Consider the following 19961-nt stretch of genomic DNA (forward strand, 5'->3'; position numbering starts at 1 on the left):
CAGTATTGCCAGCAAAACAAAAGAAAGCAGTCAGATGTAGCAGATAATTAAATGATACTGACTCTCACTTCTAATTTCTAAGACGAGCAACTAGAACTGAAAGAGCAGCTCCTGATCTCAGGTGAGAGAATTTTAACACAGGCTTGGTAAAAACCAAAAAAAAACCAAAAAAACGCATTTGAGTATCTGCAGTAAGAACCTCTTTATAATGTTTGCCAACACAAAACTGTGAGATGACTCAAGTACATTTAGACTCTTAATAGATCCTGATTCTATTTATTGACAATTTATTGACAATTCCATTATAGCAAAGTGTTTTTTTTTTTTTTTTTTTTTCCATACTTATTCTGAAAAAACTTCACCTGGTTGAATTAATTGGAATTGTACTCAATTTAGCCAGTGGGCTGGTTGAGTCTGGACTGAGCCACAAGAATCTACTGGCCACAGTAGGGGGGCCTTGGTATTCTTAATCACTAGGAAACAAACAGGCCGTTGGAAGCTGCAGGAAGCACTGTGTTGTTTCAGAAGTCATGCCAAGTTGGACTATGAGACCTTTACCAGTGGTTGCGGCCAGTGTATAAAAATATTTTACAGATGTCGAAAGCATGGCCGGGAAGCCAGCAGGATGTGTTGCTGTTCTCAGGGAGGTTTGGTTTAAGTTTGAGCGAGCGAAGGAGAAGAAAAACGTGCGGGTGCTGAACATCCTGGCATGCTATCTGGGTAGGAGCCAGGTTCATTGACAGTTTAACAGTGAATATTTTACTGTATGTGTTATCCTGGAATGCTGCACATTGTAAACAGGACGAGTACCGTAAACCCTATTTATTGCATTTGTAAAGCCTGTAAAAAGTGCATCTTAAATCTATCTACTAGGAAATGGCAGATTACATTAGTCTTGTATCTCTATAAAAACTCAGATGAAAGGGTGTTGTTTGTCATGCAAGGATGCAGGTCACGTAATTCCCCTTTGGGATTACCCTGATTTGGTTTTGTGTCTTCCTGTCATGCTGTGTGTTAAAGAACTATATTGGTTTTGGATTAAAACATTTTTTAAAAAAAAGCTTGACAGTCAAAAGCACATTTTGGAATGGAAATACAGTAACTGCATTTATTGAAATATTTATATGTACTTTGCTATATTTAAACTTATTTACACTTTATAATTATAAAATTACAACACAAAAGTTGTACAAATGTATTCTGTATTGTGTAGAATTATTATGGGATTGAGTAGACTTGTATCAGAAGAGGAAAATAATAAAGAGCAAGAATGTAAAAGTGATGCAGCAGAGGGTTCTGTATGTGGAGTTGAACTTTTAGCAATGCATACTGTGTACAGTAAGAGGAGTTCAAGTGTCGTGATGGTGTTGCTTGTTAAGACCTAATGGGGAAACTATGTATAGACTGTTTGACTATACACCGTGGAAACACAACCACACCGTTACTGTACAAATTTAAGGAAGAATGTCTTCAGACAAAACTTACTATATTTTTCCAGTATACAGCTTACCTTAGCATGTTATATGTTAAAAAATAAATAAATAAAATACACTACAACAATTACATGGTGGCCTTTACTAAGAGACAGTTTAATGGTGGGGTAGTGAAATTAGGCCTATCAAGGGACTAGTGATCCCCCAGCTGATTAATGACAAGGGCATGTGAATAAAATGTCATCACATTCATGATTGTGTAGAAAAATAATTTTACAGCAATGCACGCTGTAGAATGCTGTAATGATAGCTCAGCAGTTTTTCTTTTATCCCCTGAAATCACAAAAAGAATGGCTTGCTTGCTGTTTGTTTAACATTGGTAGCAGGTATAGTAGCAAACCAGTTTTTAAGAACAGAATTGGATTTACTTGAAAACCGGAAACATGGTTATTACTGTCACTGAATGGTTTCCTGTAAGCTCATGATGGTTATTTAAAAAAGGAAATACGCTCTTCAGAACAACAATGTAGGGATTTCCTTATTTTTGTAGTACTGTACAGTATTAAGTTTTTTTGTTATTGTTATTCTTAATAAATCTTGCCTCGTCTTGATTCCTCACCTTTATCGTTGTAGATAGGTGTCAATGCAGAATCTGAACTACACGAATAAGATGGTGTTACAGTACTATACGGTATACTCAGTATGTTTTTAGGCTGTTGCAGTGAAAAATCTAATACAGTATGTGATGTATTAATTTTAAACCAAACAGTTCACTGATGGTTTTGTGAGGCGTTTGGTGTATTGTACTGTACCTACTTTCATTAAGTCAGTCACATCAAACATGGAACAGAAGAAGATTATTGGAATCATGTAAAGGTTTTATGATAGGGAGATGATCATCAGACCATGAAATGATTCTTCTTGTTGTTATGCTTTCAGGGCGGTCTTTATTCCTCAAGAGTTAAAAGAAAACTTCTTAGAGGCATAAATGGGATAGTTGGTTCACTCCAGTGACACTGAACTGTTTATTATCCGATTTTGATTAAAATGCACTTTTTGCCTTCAATTTGAATTGCCCATGGCTTAATATAACTTATCATGATTGCATGTATTGTATTGTCATATTCTATTGCATGCAAAGGTGTTAAAGCACACTGGCGGTCAGCGGCATAGTGAAAATACCTTCATTAGACCATATGTAAATAAATGACTGTGAACCAACTCGCCAGGGTTGCCAGAATCCAGGTTGCGTTGCTGATTAAATTATAACAGTATGGAGCAGCTTCAGGCCACATAGTGTAAGTGATGCAGAAAGGATAATAAATGCTTATCTAATAGCACATACGGTTATGTGGTATTCTACATTATATATACAGAAAATGAAATTCCAGAAATGGTAGCAAAGAAGAATGAAGTATGGATATTTATAAAGCATACTATGTTTATGCTATTATAACTGCATACTGTATTTCTAATAGTCATTTTTTTTTGTATAGTCCGTGTACATTGTTGACGTGCCATTATTAGTATAACTGAAATCTCAATATTCTGCTGACAGAATATGTAATACTGTAATTAAAAATTAAAAAAAGGTATTTATGTAATTGAACTTTATTTATTTGTTTATTTACAATTGGCACTGCAGTGCACAGTTCGGGAATTTTTTAGAATGTGCACTGCCGTTGTTTTGACTATGGGATCGCATGTGAACAGGTAAGATTTGTTGTGGCAACAAAAGTTCTGACTTTGGAAAAATCAGTTGGTGAATGAACATAAATAGTGTGTCTTTAGGGCAAGATCATTTAATCAGCTTTAATAATATTTATATAACCTTTTTTTTTCAGTTTTTTATTCTAAGAAGTTTTATTGAAGAATATAACAGGGTTAGAAACTAACAATATTGTGCTACTTAGTCCAAAGGAATAGTACCTTTTGAAACTTGGTAGTCCTGATGTTAAGTTGGAATCAACAACAATAGTTGAGTTCCCTAAAATAGGCTTAGATTTTGTTTTGCTAAAAAAATAAACACTTCTATAGTTAGATTTAGATTTTTTTTTATTTATTTTTTTTAAACAAAACACCTTCGTAAACGCTCATACAGATCGATCAATGACCTGTTTGCAGGTCGTTACCAAGTGACTATGCAAACACACAGGCTAACTGCAATGGCGAGTTCACCTTTTTCTCATAATACGGTTTGTATACACACACACATATATATAGATAGTAAATGGATCGTTTGTTTGCCCCCAATATGCAAGACCCGGGACACAGTAAATTGATTTTTAAGTGCTTGTGCGCTAATATTTAATATACTATAACAAAAAAAAAAAAAAGTAATTAAACACCTAACTCATTCTGAGTACTAACTGAACTTTGACCAGGTCCCTGACTAACACGCAGGATGGCTAAGCCGTTTACCTGTCAAAAACAAAACAAACAGTTTTTCACAGCACTTACTTATACTGACTGCTCACGAGCAGACTGACTGCTCTCCTTAAATACCCTGCACCTGGTTCTAATTTACAGTTCCTCCCAGGTGCAGGGGATAATTAACAATAAATTAAACGAAATGTACATTTGCACATGTTTTTAGCAGGGAAGAATCTGACTGTCTCCCTATTATCTTACAGTGTGTGTTTATGTGTGTATATATATGTGTGTATATATAATGTGTGTGTTGTGAGTGGATATAGGTGAGTACAGTGCAGAGCGGCTATAAATCACACAGACGATTATCTTCAGGTGCAAAGGTGTTTATTGAAATAATTACAATGTCCAGAGCCTTAAGGCAAACCACCTGTAAATAATAAATGTTGGAGAGATTCAGTGGCGTGTGTCACTCGTAATGATAATCCTTGGGTTTGACCCGCAACCAAAAGTCCAGGTTTTACACACACAAAAGAAACGTAAGACAGTGAGTGAAATTAGGTGCTAGTGGTGTGATTACAGTTCTCTGTGAAATGCAGGGGTGAAAGTGATGTCCAGGTTGATGCTGGCTTATGCTACAGCTTCGGATCATGTTACTAGTAGTCTGTTGAGACAAACAAGTTACAGCCGACACTAACAAACACAAAACAAACACTCATGGTTTTCAGCAATATGTTCTACTCCTTCAAGGTCAAATCCAACCATTTACAAAGGAACAGATTACTTTGCTACGCCCCTATTTTATACCCTTCCTCAAGACCCTTTGGCTAACGAGCGCATCCGCTTCTCCAATCCGCAAATGCCATGCAGTTTCCCGTCGGGTCATTGAGTTCGGGTACTGTAGCTCCACCCCTTTTCTAGCCTTACGACTTCCACCTACCCACGGGAATCGTGTCATGCCTTTTAGTCCAGGTACTCTGTTCCGTTTACCTAGCGCCCTCTCAGATTGGGAGGGGGATCTAACACCAAGCGTCATTCGATCTCTGTCACAAGGTGCCTGATGAACCAAATTGATTTTGTAATATTGATGAATAGTAAATTCATAACAATGGCACCGGTAAGTAGTGCATAGATATAATATGCTTTTTTTAATTAATCAAAGTACAGTTGTATATTATTTTGTTGTAAGAAAAACAAAACAAAAAACGTGTTTTCTCCATCAATACCGAACATCTCTTCTGTGTGTTTTGGCACTCGATGAAGTGTCTCAGTAAATGACAGACTCCTTAGACATGCATACGTTTTTATTTTAATCCAGTCATTTGGAAACCACTCAAGTCGTTCCCACCAGCCTTCTGGTCAGAAGATCGCCCAGATGTTTCCATCTATCGTCATGGTACTGCAAATCGTCGCCACTGTATTTAGCAGTGCAGAAAAAGCAAAACATTGTCTCCGCTGGTTTTGCAGAAAAGAGCATAGCTGTGCTTGGTGAACTTTCGATCAGTTATGTACAGTACTTTTCTCCAAAAGCATAAACAAAAACACAGCCTCCATTTTGTCACACAAAACCTCACGATCGGCATGTAATGATATCACAGGTTCAGTAGTTTGTTTAAACAGGGAGTGCACTCACTTCAGTAATGAAAGGTGTGTGTCTGTACAACAAACAACTGCAACTGCAACTGCACGTGCGGTTGTTGAGCCAACTGCAGTGTGTGTGTACGTAACTGTACTATGTGCTGAGAAACTGACAGCACCAGACGGGATGGCAGAGGAAACATTCTCTCAGCTTTGTCACCTTGCTGACCAAACGATAAACTTTGCATCCCACGCAGAGGGATAACACAAATGTAGAACGTCATTAAGTGGGGTTGGCATTGCAGGGGAGATGAAGGGAGGTTTCAGTTCCGAGTGACTGTTTTCTAAGCATTATTTGTGAATGCTTATTCACCATTGCTACACCCTGTTAGAAAATGTACTTCTCTGCATTTTTTAACGCGACTAAACTTAAAACTATATGTGTACATTCGCCAAGATGACTACTGAGACACAGACATCAACTAGCGGGCAAGCGTGGGTTTCTAACTGATATAACGTTACATGTAATGCAACTACTGTACTGGGTTGAAAAAGATGAACATGTTTTTGTATCAATTCGTATAGTGTTATCTCTGCTTTTCAGTTCATTGAAAATGAAGGGCAAGTGCTGCATTGCAGGCAATTAACAGGATGTTTGTGTGTCATACTTGGGTATTAGCAGGACCTACTGCATGCATATTAATTGCCATTACATGGTGTCTAATGAAAGATTATTCAACTGGTTTTTGAAAATGTATTCTTGAAAACACCTTTAGAAATTACAACATAACAAAGGCTTGCAACCCAAGTACATGGTTTATAATAAGAGATGGTTTGGAGCAGCTTTATACAGCATGGTGCTGTGCTACAGATAATGTGGTGATCCTTTAGTGGTGTGCCAAGTCTTCTAAGCAGACTAGTCAAAAGAGGAGATACAAAAAAATAAATAAAGTGACAGCTGCATGTACTTGAGTATTTGTTAATGCAGTAGGCATTTGTGTGGGTTGCTTCAATGAGAAGGGAAAAAAAATACAAGAGCAGGACAAGCATGGTAGTAGGCTTACATACATAACTATCCAGCCATCCTTTCAAATTAAGATGGAAACTTGAGAGAATACTCAAGGGTACTATAAAAGCCTATTCTATGTGTTTTGATTAGAATAACATGCAGTAGTTACAATGTACATGTTGCATATGCATCATATCTGCTTTTATGGTTCAGTGGTTTCTATTTTCTCATACATAATCCTTAATGCTGACCGAGATTAAAAAAAAAAAAAAAAAAAAAAAAAAAGACCAGGCACTTTCCATAGCTGGAAAAATTATATCCTTCTATTCTTTATTACTGTACTGGGGCACAATATTGCGTGGGTGATGGTTAGTTGTGTACCAGTTCAACTCCAAAACATGTTTTAGAGCCCTTTTGAGGCCACAAGAAGAGTGCTTTTAAACCTCTTAGTGTTTAAATATCATCTGGATGTGATGACTGAAAATTATATACAGCCAAGTACTGTACAGTTATTTCAATCAAGAAGAAAACATTAAGCAAACTGACATTGTCAGAGTTGCTCTTTAAGGCTTTGTTGGGTTCTATCCTTACAGGTTTGCACAAATAAACTGATATTTATTCTCTCTCATTTGCTATTCTTTATAGACCACACAGCTATTGCAGGCAGTCATTTGTCAACCTGTCTACTACAAATCCATACTGCTATAACAAAGATCCAGGATAGGTCAAAAGACAGTGGTTACCCAGGATTTGGTATACCAGGAACAAAGTGGCCAGGTAAGTGAGAGCTTTCATTTGGATTTTGGCTTTCATTTTGTATGTTTAAGACATTTATACTGTGCAGGGAAAATAACTAAACGCATGATTTTTGATCAAAAATACTTTATACGCATAACAGTTAATTCAGTCGTATAAACAATGGATACAAGCAAGCAAAGACGCGCTGGTCACAGAGCCAATGAGCCAATCACAATACAGATGTCATGTGCAGTCAATTCAAGGAAGTGACTGACGATTCAAATAAAAACATTACATTAAATAGTATGAATATTGGCATTTCCACCCCCATTTCTTCCAATCAGTATGGATCCACCCCACTATCACACACCTTCAACACATCTGGTAAAGGGGGGGAAACTCACCCAACTCTATAACGTTCTATAGTGCATCACATTTAAGTATTTTACAGACTGTCTTACTCTAATCTGTTATTTGTGGTGTTCTGTTTTCACAATGTGTCCACACATCTTGATTATATACCTTCTAACTTTGGCTATCTGCCCAGACGCCAAGATATGAGAAACTGCAAATATCTTGTTTGGCTAGTTACACGTGCTTTAAGTTATATCAAAATATGAAACTAATCCTTAAGTAAAGAAACTTATAATCAAATACATAATTAATACTTTATGCAGAATGTCATCTCCTACAATCCTGTTTACACTAGTACAACTGAGCCGAGCTGGGGCGGCTTTGTGCCAGCTTTGTGTGGTTCGGATCGCTTGGCTTGCATTTACACTAGAGAAAGGCAAGCTGAACGACTGACGTCACTTAATCAACGTGCTGAGTAGCAAGTTGATGATGCAGTACTTATGGGACGGTGGGAAATGGTGGATCAAGATGTTGTGGTTGTGTTTTTTTGCATCTTTTTGTGTTTTATTTGCTGAATAATTTGGTTGAAATGCATCGAAGGATTGAATATGCAAAGAAGAGAACAGTGCTTCTGGAAATGTCACAATCTGAGTCTTATGAAGACGAATACGACAATCTGAAGACGCAAGGCAAAATTTGCAAAAATGTAACAAAAAAAGGTATATATATATATATATATATATATCTATAGATAATATATATATATATTATATAATAATATATATTTTTTTAATCTCATGCAGTACGTTAACGTTATACTTTCCTAACTGTTTGTATGTAGTATGAACCGCTGAAGAGTAGCCCTTATCCTTGTAAAAAAATATTAATAGAAAGGATAGGACGAAATAAATGCATTAAAAAAATCGAGAGCCCTTTAGTAAACATGTATGTTAACTATTGTAGCTAAACAGTCCTTCATTTTCTGTGTTTTGTTTACGACAGATACACATGTCATAAGCTAAACATTTTTGATTTGTCGGCTTCTAACGAGTAAGTATGTTTGCTAAATGGGTAAAAGAAGGTTATGTGCGGAAATATATTTATAATTTGAAAAATAAACTAAGAAATTTAAAATGGAAAATGTAGCCGGTTATACTAGCAGCTTTGTTGGAAACAAACGTAGTTTCATTGTTGGTGCCTGATGTCGGTGTTTGACTAAAAAAGATTTTCGTTGAAGGTATTTTTTTTTTTTTTTTCAAAACTTTTACTGCGGTAAAGCACTCGCTTCGTCTGTTAAAAGATTAGTATAACGGCAAGAAATGCCACTGTTTATAAATGTAAAAAAAGCACAAGCAGAAAAAAGTTACAGAAGCAAGAGTTTATGATATAAACACCAACAGTTGTGCTACACTCCTATCAAGTAAGCACAGTCATAGGTAAATGTAATTCACAGAAGGGTTAACATTTCAGTTTTCTATTTATATTGTGAGATTTGGGTGTATATTGGAATATTTGTGTAGGTAGGGATTATGCTTATGAATTACTGCTGATTTAATAAACAATGCAGATATTACTCGCAATCTCCATGTTTTCAGAAAGTAATATAATTGTTAACCGATTTATTGTTTTTGTTTTTTTTTTTCTTCTAGAGAATCCAGCAATATCAGATCCAGTGCAAAAGGCGGCGCTCAGTATGGACACAAATTTGATCGACAGTTTGGTGGGAAAGAATTGTTGGCAACTTCAGACGCCCAGTGGCTTAACAACTTCAGAATGCCAAGAGAAACTTTTTAATACTTATGCCAAAGACTGACACCCACACTCCAAAGATCAGACACCACAATTCCGCTTGTGTGTCCCTGTGCATAAGAGTAGCTATTGCTTTGTGGAACCTTGCAACTAATTCAGAGTACAGAAGTGTGGGGCAACTGTTTGGGGTCAGCAGTGCAACTGTATGCAGATGTGTGCAAGAGTTTTGCATGACAGTAACCAAAATACTCCTTCCAGAAAAACATCCTCTGCAAAAAACATGGGGAATACTACAGTGATGATTGTGCTGCCACACTGGAATTAGCACAACCTGTAAATGTGTTACCTGAAAGAGGTGTGAATGAAGGGGCTGCTGTATGTGAAGCCCTTGTTGAGTGTTTTAGTGCTGACATTTGAAATACTGATTATGTATTTTGTTACCTAAGTATTGTTACTTTGTTTGTAAGTATTCAGTGTTTACATAAAATGTATTTTAACTGTATAAACTTACTCAAATAACTGTATGAACATATACACTGTATACATTAATAATGTAAATGGTAACACAAAACTTAAGCATAATTTAACTTTATGCAAAATTTACAGAATGTTAACATATACAAACCAGAATCTGTCAGGCAAGGCCCTGAGTACTTTCTGTGTGACAACATTTTACTGTATATAATACATTTTATATATTTTTTTTTTACAAAGTAATATCCGCAACACAACAAAATGTAGAAAGACAAGGATTGTTTTTAAACAATTTTCAGTCGTATTAGAACTGCTGTCGATTTTCAATGTTGATTTCATCTTCTAGCACTGCATCCTCCTAGGAAAAAAAGCATTTAGTATGTCAAAATACAAGCAAAGCTGCTTCTTGACTAATGTATTACTTGCAATTGCTATGCTTTTATATCTCCTTATATTGCAAAATAAAATGTACATTAAAACAAAAATGTACATAAAACAAAATAGCACTAAGTTATCAAAATAACTTAAAAAAAACCAAACATAACATGTAAACAGCAGGCATTGTTATACTCTAACATTTTGATTACTTTTTTGGGGAATGTGTTCTGAGTACTAAAGAAAGAGCATCTTCAAATTTTAAAAAAGTTCCTTCTTCAACTGGTGGATCCACCACTGCCTCCAGTGGCAGTTAATCGATGTCCTGATACAGAGTCCATAATATATATATATATTTTTTTTTGTTTTACTATCGGCTCCACTTTTATGTTCTTTTATTTTTTTAATACTGTTTTAGTTTCTTAATTTTCTCCCAACACTACTTGGGACTCTGGTTATATCTATCAATCAATCCATTTTTATTTTATGTAGTGCCTTTCATAGTGGACCACAATCACAAAGTGCTTTACAAGATGCAGTAACAAAAAAAAAAAAAAAAATCTGTAATACTTTAAATACAGAGAAACGCATAATACATACTATGCAGTAAAAAAAAAAAAAAAACCCAGTGCATATTACATGATAGTAGCATAATACATGAAATAGTAGCAGCAACACAGCAGCTAATAGCAGATATTCGGCTTAAAGAGCATGGAAAACGAGAGAATAAGTGGGTCTTGAGAGTTGATTTAAAAGCGACTGTGGGAGCAAAGAGCATGCACCAAAGCTGTTCCAAAGAGAATGTGTCTTGAGAGCTGAAGCAAACACGAAAAGCTGGGAGAGTGGGAGAGTTCCAAAGAGTCGGAGTCATGAAGCTAAATGAGCGGTCTACAAGTGTGGTGCACTTTTGCTTGGGGATAACAAGCAGGCCAGAGTCTGCGGGCAGGGACGTAGTGGGCCAGCAAGTTGAGGAAGTACTCAGGACCTGAGGGATGAAGGGCATTTTAGGTAAGCGGTAGAGTTCTGAAAGTAATCCCGAACTTTACAGGTAGCCAGTGCAGCTGGGCAAGACGGAGGGGGGAAGGGGGCGATGTGATCATTTTTTTTTACATTTGGTAAGGATCCTGGCAGCGGCATTCTGAACTAGCTTCAGTCAATTTATGGTGTGTGCCGGGAGAGTTGCAGTAGTCGAGAGGAGACAAATGCATGGCAAAGTATCTCCGTGTCTGGGAGGGAAAGTTAGGGACGGACCTTGGAGATATTTTGAAGATGGTAGAAGGAAGATTTGACCACAAAGGATATGTGGGCATGAAAGGAGAGTGTCTGTAAAGAAGTACACCAAGGCTTTGTAATGCGGGGGAAGGCAGCAGAAGACAGTTTCTGAGGTTCAGGGCTTAAGTTGTTTTAGATCCTGCTAGAGTTCAGATTTGCTAGTGTTCAGCTGAAGAAAGACATTGAGACATAAGAGGACATCCAGGAGAGACAGGTTCCAGAAATCACAGCATACTTCTGAAGGAGGTCAAGAAGAATGCCATGATCTATGGTGTCAAAAGCGGTTGTCAGGTCAAGGAGGACAAGCACAGAGACAGCAGCAGCATCAGCATTAAGCAGAGATGATTCACAAGCCGGAGCAGAGCAGTTTCAGTACTGTGATGCAGCCGGAAGCCAGACTGTAGAGATTCAAGCAGATTGTTATCCGTGAGATGTTTCATCAGCTGACTAGCTACAGACCTTTTGAGAGTTTTGGTGAGAAAAGGTAGATTGGAGATGGGGTGGAAATTAGATAAGTCAGCCGGGTTGAGGGAGGGTTTTTTGAGTACTAGTGTAACTTGGGCAAGCTTAAGGGCAGCAGGAACTGAGCCAGAGTCCAGGGACAAGTTGAGAGCATGCATAATGGAAGGAGCAAGATCAGAAGCACAGCGGCAGATAAGGTTAGTTGGCCAGTGGTCCAGGGGGCTTGTGGCAGTAGTTGATTTCAACAGTAAGACAGAGACATCAGCAATGGAGAGAAGAAGGGCAGGAGGGGCAACTGGAGGATCGTCAAGGTGGTCAAGTAGTAAACTGGGTTTGTGGTGGGAGAGCGTAGAGTAGATGTTGTCAATTTTGTTCTGAAATAAAAAGGAGAATGAACAGGAGATGGATCTGTTGGTGGCTGGATGTAGGATTTGGTCAATGGTCTTAAAGAGGTTGAGAATATGCTAATTCCTTCACGTCTACCGAAATTTTGGCATAATTCTTTTTGTTGCTTACACTAGACGAAGTTCTCCCTGGAAACTTCTATCACACCAGAGAGTTACCAGTACTTCATAGGCATCCCAGGCTTGCATTTTCCATCCGTCAATATCGTTGGAGTCCATCTTGTAACGGTTCCTCTCTTCTTCGAATGCTGGTCGATGATGAAAACAAACATAATGACGTAGGTCGTAACCCTGCCCACTGCCCGCTTAAGCTCCAAGCTAGGTTCAGATGTTGGAGGGCTGGAATTTCACAGTTTGGTTCTGGCTCGGCTCGGGTATTTGCTAGTGTAAATGCACCCATACCCGTACTAGTGTGCTAGTGTAAACAGGGTATTGGGAACAATAATTGGCATCCCTCTCTCTCTCAAACTGTTTTATAATGTATTCAACTGTCATTTGTATTTTGCCATTTTATAAAGAGGGACATGATCAAATAATTATTTTTTTCCTTTTTTTAACTCAAAAAATGTATATATAAACTGTAATTATGGACTTGGCACTGTAATTCAGTAACCACTTTAAAAGGTGTTAACATGCATTACATTTTCTTTCGATTTTAGTTTGTTTTAATATTTTAAAAAACTATAAATTTATTTGCAATAAACCTGTCTGGCACTGATTTGAAAATCTTCTTGTAATTGTATATTGAATTTGACCTGCCCTATTATTGTTCGGTTAAAATTCTGTATTTGCTTTGAAATGTATTACATATAGTACAAACCAAGCTCAATCACTCCATAAAATACAAATTGAGCACTTTGAAAGACTTAAAACAAAAAGATGCAGTTGCATCATCATTTTGGTCTCCATTGAGACTCAGATAGTGTGATGCATGCTTTATCCTAACTTGTTAGTGTATTATGTTATTTCATCTTGCTGGAGGTGTGAGCTTAGTGGGTTAAGCCCTGCTGCAGTACAGTTACTGCTTTGGGATTTGACTGCTGCTGATGTGGTGCTCGGCTTTGATGAAAATATAGGACCAGAGGCCAATCAGAATATACAGTAACATCCATGTCAATGTTAAATTTACAAACGACTTTACCTAATTTCCATAAATAAATAAATAACTTCAGTCTGTAATTAGGAACGTTGGGTCTAAAGGCTGGTTCACACTGGGCATACGATTCAGACGGACGCTATGAGCAGGCGCAGGCTGTAATTCACACTGAGCAATCTTCTTCCTGCGTTAGTTCATTCTGATTGGTTTAAAAAAGACAACACTCTTCTGGAGGTTTGGGGAGTCGTGCACACAGCCTCATTTAACTATACACTGTATAACCACAGCGCCTCTTTTTTTATTTTTTATAAACAGCTGATCCTATATATAGCTGTATATATATATATTATATATATATATATATATATATATATATATATATATATATATATATTATACCACGAACTGTGTGATTGACAGCAAATGCCACTATTCAGTTTCATGGTAAAATCACTGACATTTGCTCAGACTTTGTTGAGCTGACATGCTCAATTTAACCACCCCACTTTCAGCAAACACTGAACATCACATCAAACACGTTTTAAATTTCTGAGTTGTTAGTTTTAACAATTTAATCATTAATTTTTTATTTTTTGTTTTCAAGCATTAGTATTTTGGCAGTGGTAAGGGGTAGAGTTTTGTCCTTTGAAACAAACACTCTGTGACATAGTCTCTTGAAATCTTTAAACAAACTTTCAATATGAGTACTATTTTAAAAGATAAAAGGGGGTTAACACATTAATTTCCCCTCTGTATAATACAAATTGAGGTACAGTCTGCTGACATAATTTCCTACGGTGGTTAGAATTTATAGTGGATTTATAGTTTAACCCTTGGCGGTCCATTTATTCGGCGCTTGTCAGGCACGTCGGGTCCAATTTATTTTTACATGCGCGGTTAATTTTACATGCACTGTTTTAATTTTTTAATTTTTTTTCAGAGTAAAACAGGTTTAAAAGGCAGTGCATCTCCAGCCAAGTCCCACCCCTTGTTCGCTTTATTTTTCACATAAAATACCTTTGTAGATGTGCATACTGATAAGTCCTCTCCTGATCCTTCGTCTTATCACCAAACTCCTCAATAATGCAATCCAAATCATTATTTTATTACTGTAACATCTCAAAAAGCTTTGGATGCAGAAGCAGCTATCTCCTTTGTTTGTGTCTGTGTTATCTCTGTGGTGCAGGGGCTATCTGTATTGCTCCCCCCCCCCCCCCCCACGTTTTATTCATTTGGATTCATTTGGCCATTTAAATGTTTTCTCAGCTTTTTCCGGAGAAAAAAACGACTAGTGACCTGTGCTTTACTTCTTTTTGATGATGCAGGAAAGGGTTGACAGGAAAGGGAAAATTGTAATATCGGCCCTAGTTAAGTTAAGTTAAGTTAAGTTTTAATGTTGTTTTGTGTTGCTTGTACATTCGAGTGTTTGAGAAGTGGTGGTTTTCCGTCAGGTCCACTCAGAAAGACATACACCCATAACACAAGAGGCTGTGTAAGAATGCTGCCCACTTGCCTGGAGATATCTGATCTCTGCGGCCTCATGGAACAGATTTTTCAGAAGGGGGGAAAAGCACCAATTACTGTACGCATTCCTATAAAGTAAGAACCGACTTATGACTACTTCCTGTACAATAACATACTGGAAAAAAAAGATGTGCTAATGAAGATCTGGGCGAAAGAGCTTTTAGAATCTAGCCCTTTCTGTTCTGCCAATGCCTCATCCATACCCTTGATTGACCACCCATCTCCATTAAAGGAGTTTTTGACCATGAACCAAAGTCTTTGTGGTATTGAATAGTGTTCTGACACAGGCAATATTACGTAGTTTGACCGTCCTTGTTAGATTTTAAAGTTCTGTAGTCTATATAGATAGATGAAATGCAGTAAGCTTCTTATTTCTACACTGTTAACTATTTCTATCTACCTCATTGTTGTTGATGTGTTCTGGCCTCCCTAACTGATTATATTAATGAGGGTGTAAAGAAACTTGGTGAGTTGTAGATGTCAATACAATGCCGTGGAGTTGCAGTATTTTGGCTCTTGCTGTAGATAGGTCAAGACGAGAGTAGAGGAAGTCAGCCTATAACACATGAAAATGTATACAACTGTTAGTGAGAGCTTCCACCCCACAATACAGTATCTTTAACGCCAGTTTCAGATTTCTGTGTGGTTTAGGTGTCCAACCGTAAATCACAGAGATTTTCAGTTTTCACAATTCCCAGCCACCAGAATCCCTTTTTGACTTCGACTGTGACATTTACCTGTTGATGCTTTAGACCAGTGAGATAAAGACTTTAGCAAAGGGTGTAGGTGATTGCACTGCTTTTTATGAGATTGGGGAGGGGGTGGACGAACAACATAATGAGTAATTATAATTAGGAGGTGGAGGCATCACACTAGAGGTAAGAAGATTCTGTCACAACTGCAGTAGACAGTGTTGTTGCCATTGCCAGTAACTGCTAGTGCATTCGTGTTACTAACAGCTTATTTTAGCACTGTCTTATATTGGTGAAGTTCAGTCACTGAGGTAACATTAACTGTTTCAGCACTGATGACCTCCTGAAGAGAAAAAATAACTCCACTCAACATAACCAATTACTCTTGGGTATGCTCCTATATATATATATTTTTGGACCGATTTAGCTACTCTGTATTAAAAACATCCATATTAAATTTTCATGGCTACACCCCCCTTTTTTTTTTTTTAAAGGATTGTTCTTTCATTAATGTAGACTTTCCATTTTCACACTTCAAAAAGCATATGGAGAAACCATTGGTAAATATTACAAATAATAATAAATTAAGGGACTTAAAAAAAAAAAAAAAAAAAGTGTGGAAATTGAACCATTTACCCTCCTGTTGTACACCTCTTCAGGATTGCCAACTTTTTTTTATTATATGTTTCATACTTTATGGAACATTGATGGGTAAAAGAAAGTATAGTAGAAAATTAAGCTTCAAGTCACACACTATACATTCCAATGACATGAAATGGATCAAAATCACATAACTGTGCATTCTAGAGAATATAAAATGATGGGCTGTAAGCCAGAGTGTGAACATTATTTTAAGTGGCTGACAATAAAACACTTTGTGCATGAAATGTGTACGTAATTATTATGGTACTCTTATTAGTGCAAACATATGTGTTTTATACCAGGAATGTGACTCATAAGAGAGACTTTCTTTTTCTAAAGAAATAGGCAATATTATAATCACATTTTAGCATGTTTGTCTAATTTTCTTAAGAATTAATGATTGCAGTTGATAAAGTGGCCTGCTGGCCTAGATAATTCTTATTAGTATTTTACTATTTTAATTCATCTTCACTGCTATACCGTACTGGACACTATAGTGCTGTTAAAAATAGCAAATGACAGTCATTACAATTCTTATCCCTGCATAAATATTGCCAGTGGGTTTTGATAGTGCATCATGAAGTTGGTGTTTGGGTACTTGTCATCAGATTAATCACAGTCTGTGGTTTCATGTGGTGATTGTTCTTTAAATATTTGTTCTGATTTATTTACAGTAATTGCATTCATTGAAAGATGAACTGGAATTGCAGTATTTTCTTGTACCACAAATGTACAGCACAAAAGGCGTTTTGTTTATTTATTTTATCTGAATGTACCTGTTGACTAAGCCTTTCAACCCAAAATGATTTTATTAACGATAATTGTTACTGATATAAACTTATGACATGATCTACACATGTGCCAAAGTTTTTCAGTTCAGCAGGCTCTCATTATCGTAATGAAAAGCATTACATTTTCAAATGTAATCCAAAATATGAAACTGATGTTCAATAACCTCTGCGGTGTATGCAGTAACATACAGACCCAGAGACAACCAGACCTTGTAACACAGTTGAGATTTCTACACAGTCTTCCTGTAAACTGTATGCTCATTTACAGGAGTGATAGCTAAAAGTTTACAGTACTACAACAAACTGACTGTACAAAGTTAGTTCTGAATTATTAATATTATTTTTTTATTTTAACAGAGGTGAAAGGGACTCCATTCCTGCCACCATGGATGAACAACCGAAAGGCCAGCAGGCTGCAGTTCCTCAGTTTCAGCCGCAGGTACAGTAACCTGATCTATTTACTGCAGACTGTAGGGAAACAATCTTCAAAAAGTGGCAGGAATTGAATTTAAAGGCTACGGGATTCATATGATTATGCAAAATATACCAGTAATTGATCTTCAAGCAATGTGGACACAAATTAATGCTTCTGCTGTACTGGTTGGTAAAGTACTTATGGTTCCGCTGAAATAATGCAAGTGTAAAATGTTAAGTGTAGAATTCACACTGAGTTATACATGCTTCTGTTCAATCCTGAGTAATAGGCTATATGTTTCCTGCAGTAAAAAAGCATTAGTTATAAACATATAAAAGTTAAATTAGCTTTTCTGACTTCTGTTGGTATCTAGAAAGCACGTTTGAGTTGCCCATCTGCTAATGACTTGCCCAGTATTGAGTCTAACTCTATTGAAAGTTTACTGACTTTGCTGCAGTACACCAAAACTTTGTTTAGAAGTTATTCTTTTAGCTCAATTCTTTGTGAATTAAAGAACATTTACGACAAGGTGCTCTATGTCCAATATTGACTAAAACAACAACAAAAAAAAAAAAATCTTGTATGTTTAACTAAATTATATATATATATCACTGAGCTAAAGTGCAGTGATAAAAAGAGTAGTGGGGTTTCAAAAAAAATATATGTACGTGATCACTTGTGGCTACATCTGTTAAAAATGCACCTGTAATTTCTCTTTTCATTGTTGACATCCTGATAACTTTTTACACTTACAGCTATTTTCAAAATAGCTGTTAGTGCACTGGGGTTTGAGATCTGTCCTCTAAATCAGCGTAGGACAAGCGATAAAGAGAAAAAAAAGTAACAAGTTGTGGCAGGCTGGCGAGTATATAGAGGCCCAGAGACAGACTGCAGTTCAAAAAAATAACTATTTTTTTATAAATAAACACAAAAATGAAAGTGTACAAGGGCAAAAAATAACAGTGTTTAAACACAAATAACAAAAGGCCAAGCAAAACTTACAAAATAAAGGTTTTCAGGCTGGGCAATGCCTTCGCTGGATTCAAAGGTTACAAACAAAAACCACCAACCTACTTTCTCAACTCCCTCTTCCTAGTGGGATGCAGAGGCCTCCTTTTATGTCAGGTGGCTGGGTGCTGATTGATCGTTAATTAAGTTAATCATCTAATCAACTGATCAACCCCAGCCACCTGAACATAATAAACCCAGGCAGGTAGGAGAAATTAACCCCATCCCTGCCAATTTCTAAACGGCAGAGCTTTGCTCTGCCACACAAGTGCTCTGGCTTTTCTGTTCCGTACATCATGGATCGTTATTGCTGTGTTACCTGTTTGACAATTTGGGCAATAATCCTTACACTATCGGTGCACTAGAGCGGGCCTTTTAAAAATAGCTTTGAAACAGGCTTTCAAATTATAAGTCTAAAAAGTTGTCAGGGTGTTAACAATGAAAAGAGAAATTACAGGTACGTTATTTGAACAGTTGAAGTAACGTCTGGGGACTGGTAACAGGATATTTTTCAGAACCCTGCTACTTACTCTTTAATTCACAGTATCATTGCTCTCATACATTTATGAATCAGTTTCACTGACTGCAGTTTAAGATGGGAAAATGCACACCTGGATTAAAAAAATAAAACCAAAACTGACCTGTATTCTTGACTGTACCCTAAAACGTGTATTTTAGCTTCAGGGGAAAAATAATAATCTGGTGTTGACAGTCTTTATACAAGTAATAGTAAATTATTAGCTATTTTACTTTATTGTTGCAAATATTCATGTTATCTTCCATTGTGCTGTTGTATGTAATCTTGAATCAATGAAGAATTGTGTATTGATTGAGACTTTTGTAGTCTGACCTCTAGCTGTGTTTAGATGGTTAAATATCGTTCAGTCTGTAATATATGAATCCTGTTGAAGCAACATCAGCATTATAATAGACAGCAAAATCCAGTTATTGATTTTCCTGAAGGGCAGAATAAATTTGGCTTCACAAATAAATAAATAAATAAATAAATAAATAAAAAAAAAAACATAATCTATTTCCATAAAGGGTAAAACAAGTTTAAATAAAACTGCTACAACAGCTTTTAGCACTCAGATTGGAACGTTCTTTTTCTAGAATTTCGATATCCTACAGTACTATACTTTTCTAGATTTTGGAAATGCGTGTTCCAAGCGTTAAACGGTTGAAGGGGCTAGGCCAGTGCCAGTTTAGTACGATTTAACATTGTTCCATGGGTGAACGTGCCTCAAATTCAAGGGACAAATTGAAGAATCAAGTGTACTGTAATCCTGTTGCAAGCCTTCATTTAGGAAATGCTTATTGCACAGCTTTGGAACAAACAATGCAGTGCCAATGAAACTCAGTATACATTTTTTTTATTATTATAATTTTTTTTTTAAACCAACTAGGAGAAGGACACAGTTGTTGGCACAGCTTTAGCACAGCACATTAACAAAACTCTTAGTGCTTTGAGGAAATCTTTATGGAAACATTTAACACATAATTACATTTAATAAATATCTTTTAATATCATTATAAAATCTTACAAAGTCATTGTAAACTGCTTTTTTAGGTTTG

The 19961-nt window shown here is 36.6% G+C and overlaps 1 protein-coding gene across 3 annotated transcripts in view; it reads left to right on the top strand.

Moving 5' to 3' along the window:
* LOC121330962 (serine/threonine-protein kinase Nek7) overlaps window positions 1–19961 on the top strand; it is a 60016-nt gene that overhangs the window by 4023 nt on the left and 36032 nt on the right. For all 3 annotated transcript variants that reach the window (XM_041277987.1, XM_041277986.1, XM_041277985.1), the window contains 2 exons: window positions 7036–7167; window positions 17321–17402. In XM_041277987.1, the coding sequence (XP_041133921.1) occupies window positions 17349–17402 (54 nt within the window). In that variant the 5' untranslated portion in view covers window positions 7036–7167; window positions 17321–17348. The remainder of the gene's footprint in view (window positions 1–7035; window positions 7168–17320; window positions 17403–19961) is intronic.

The sequence above is a fragment of the Polyodon spathula genome, chromosome 18, assembly GCF_017654505.1.
Source record: "Polyodon spathula isolate WHYD16114869_AA chromosome 18, ASM1765450v1, whole genome shotgun sequence".
Lineage (NCBI taxonomy): Eukaryota > Metazoa > Chordata > Actinopteri > Acipenseriformes > Polyodontidae > Polyodon > Polyodon spathula.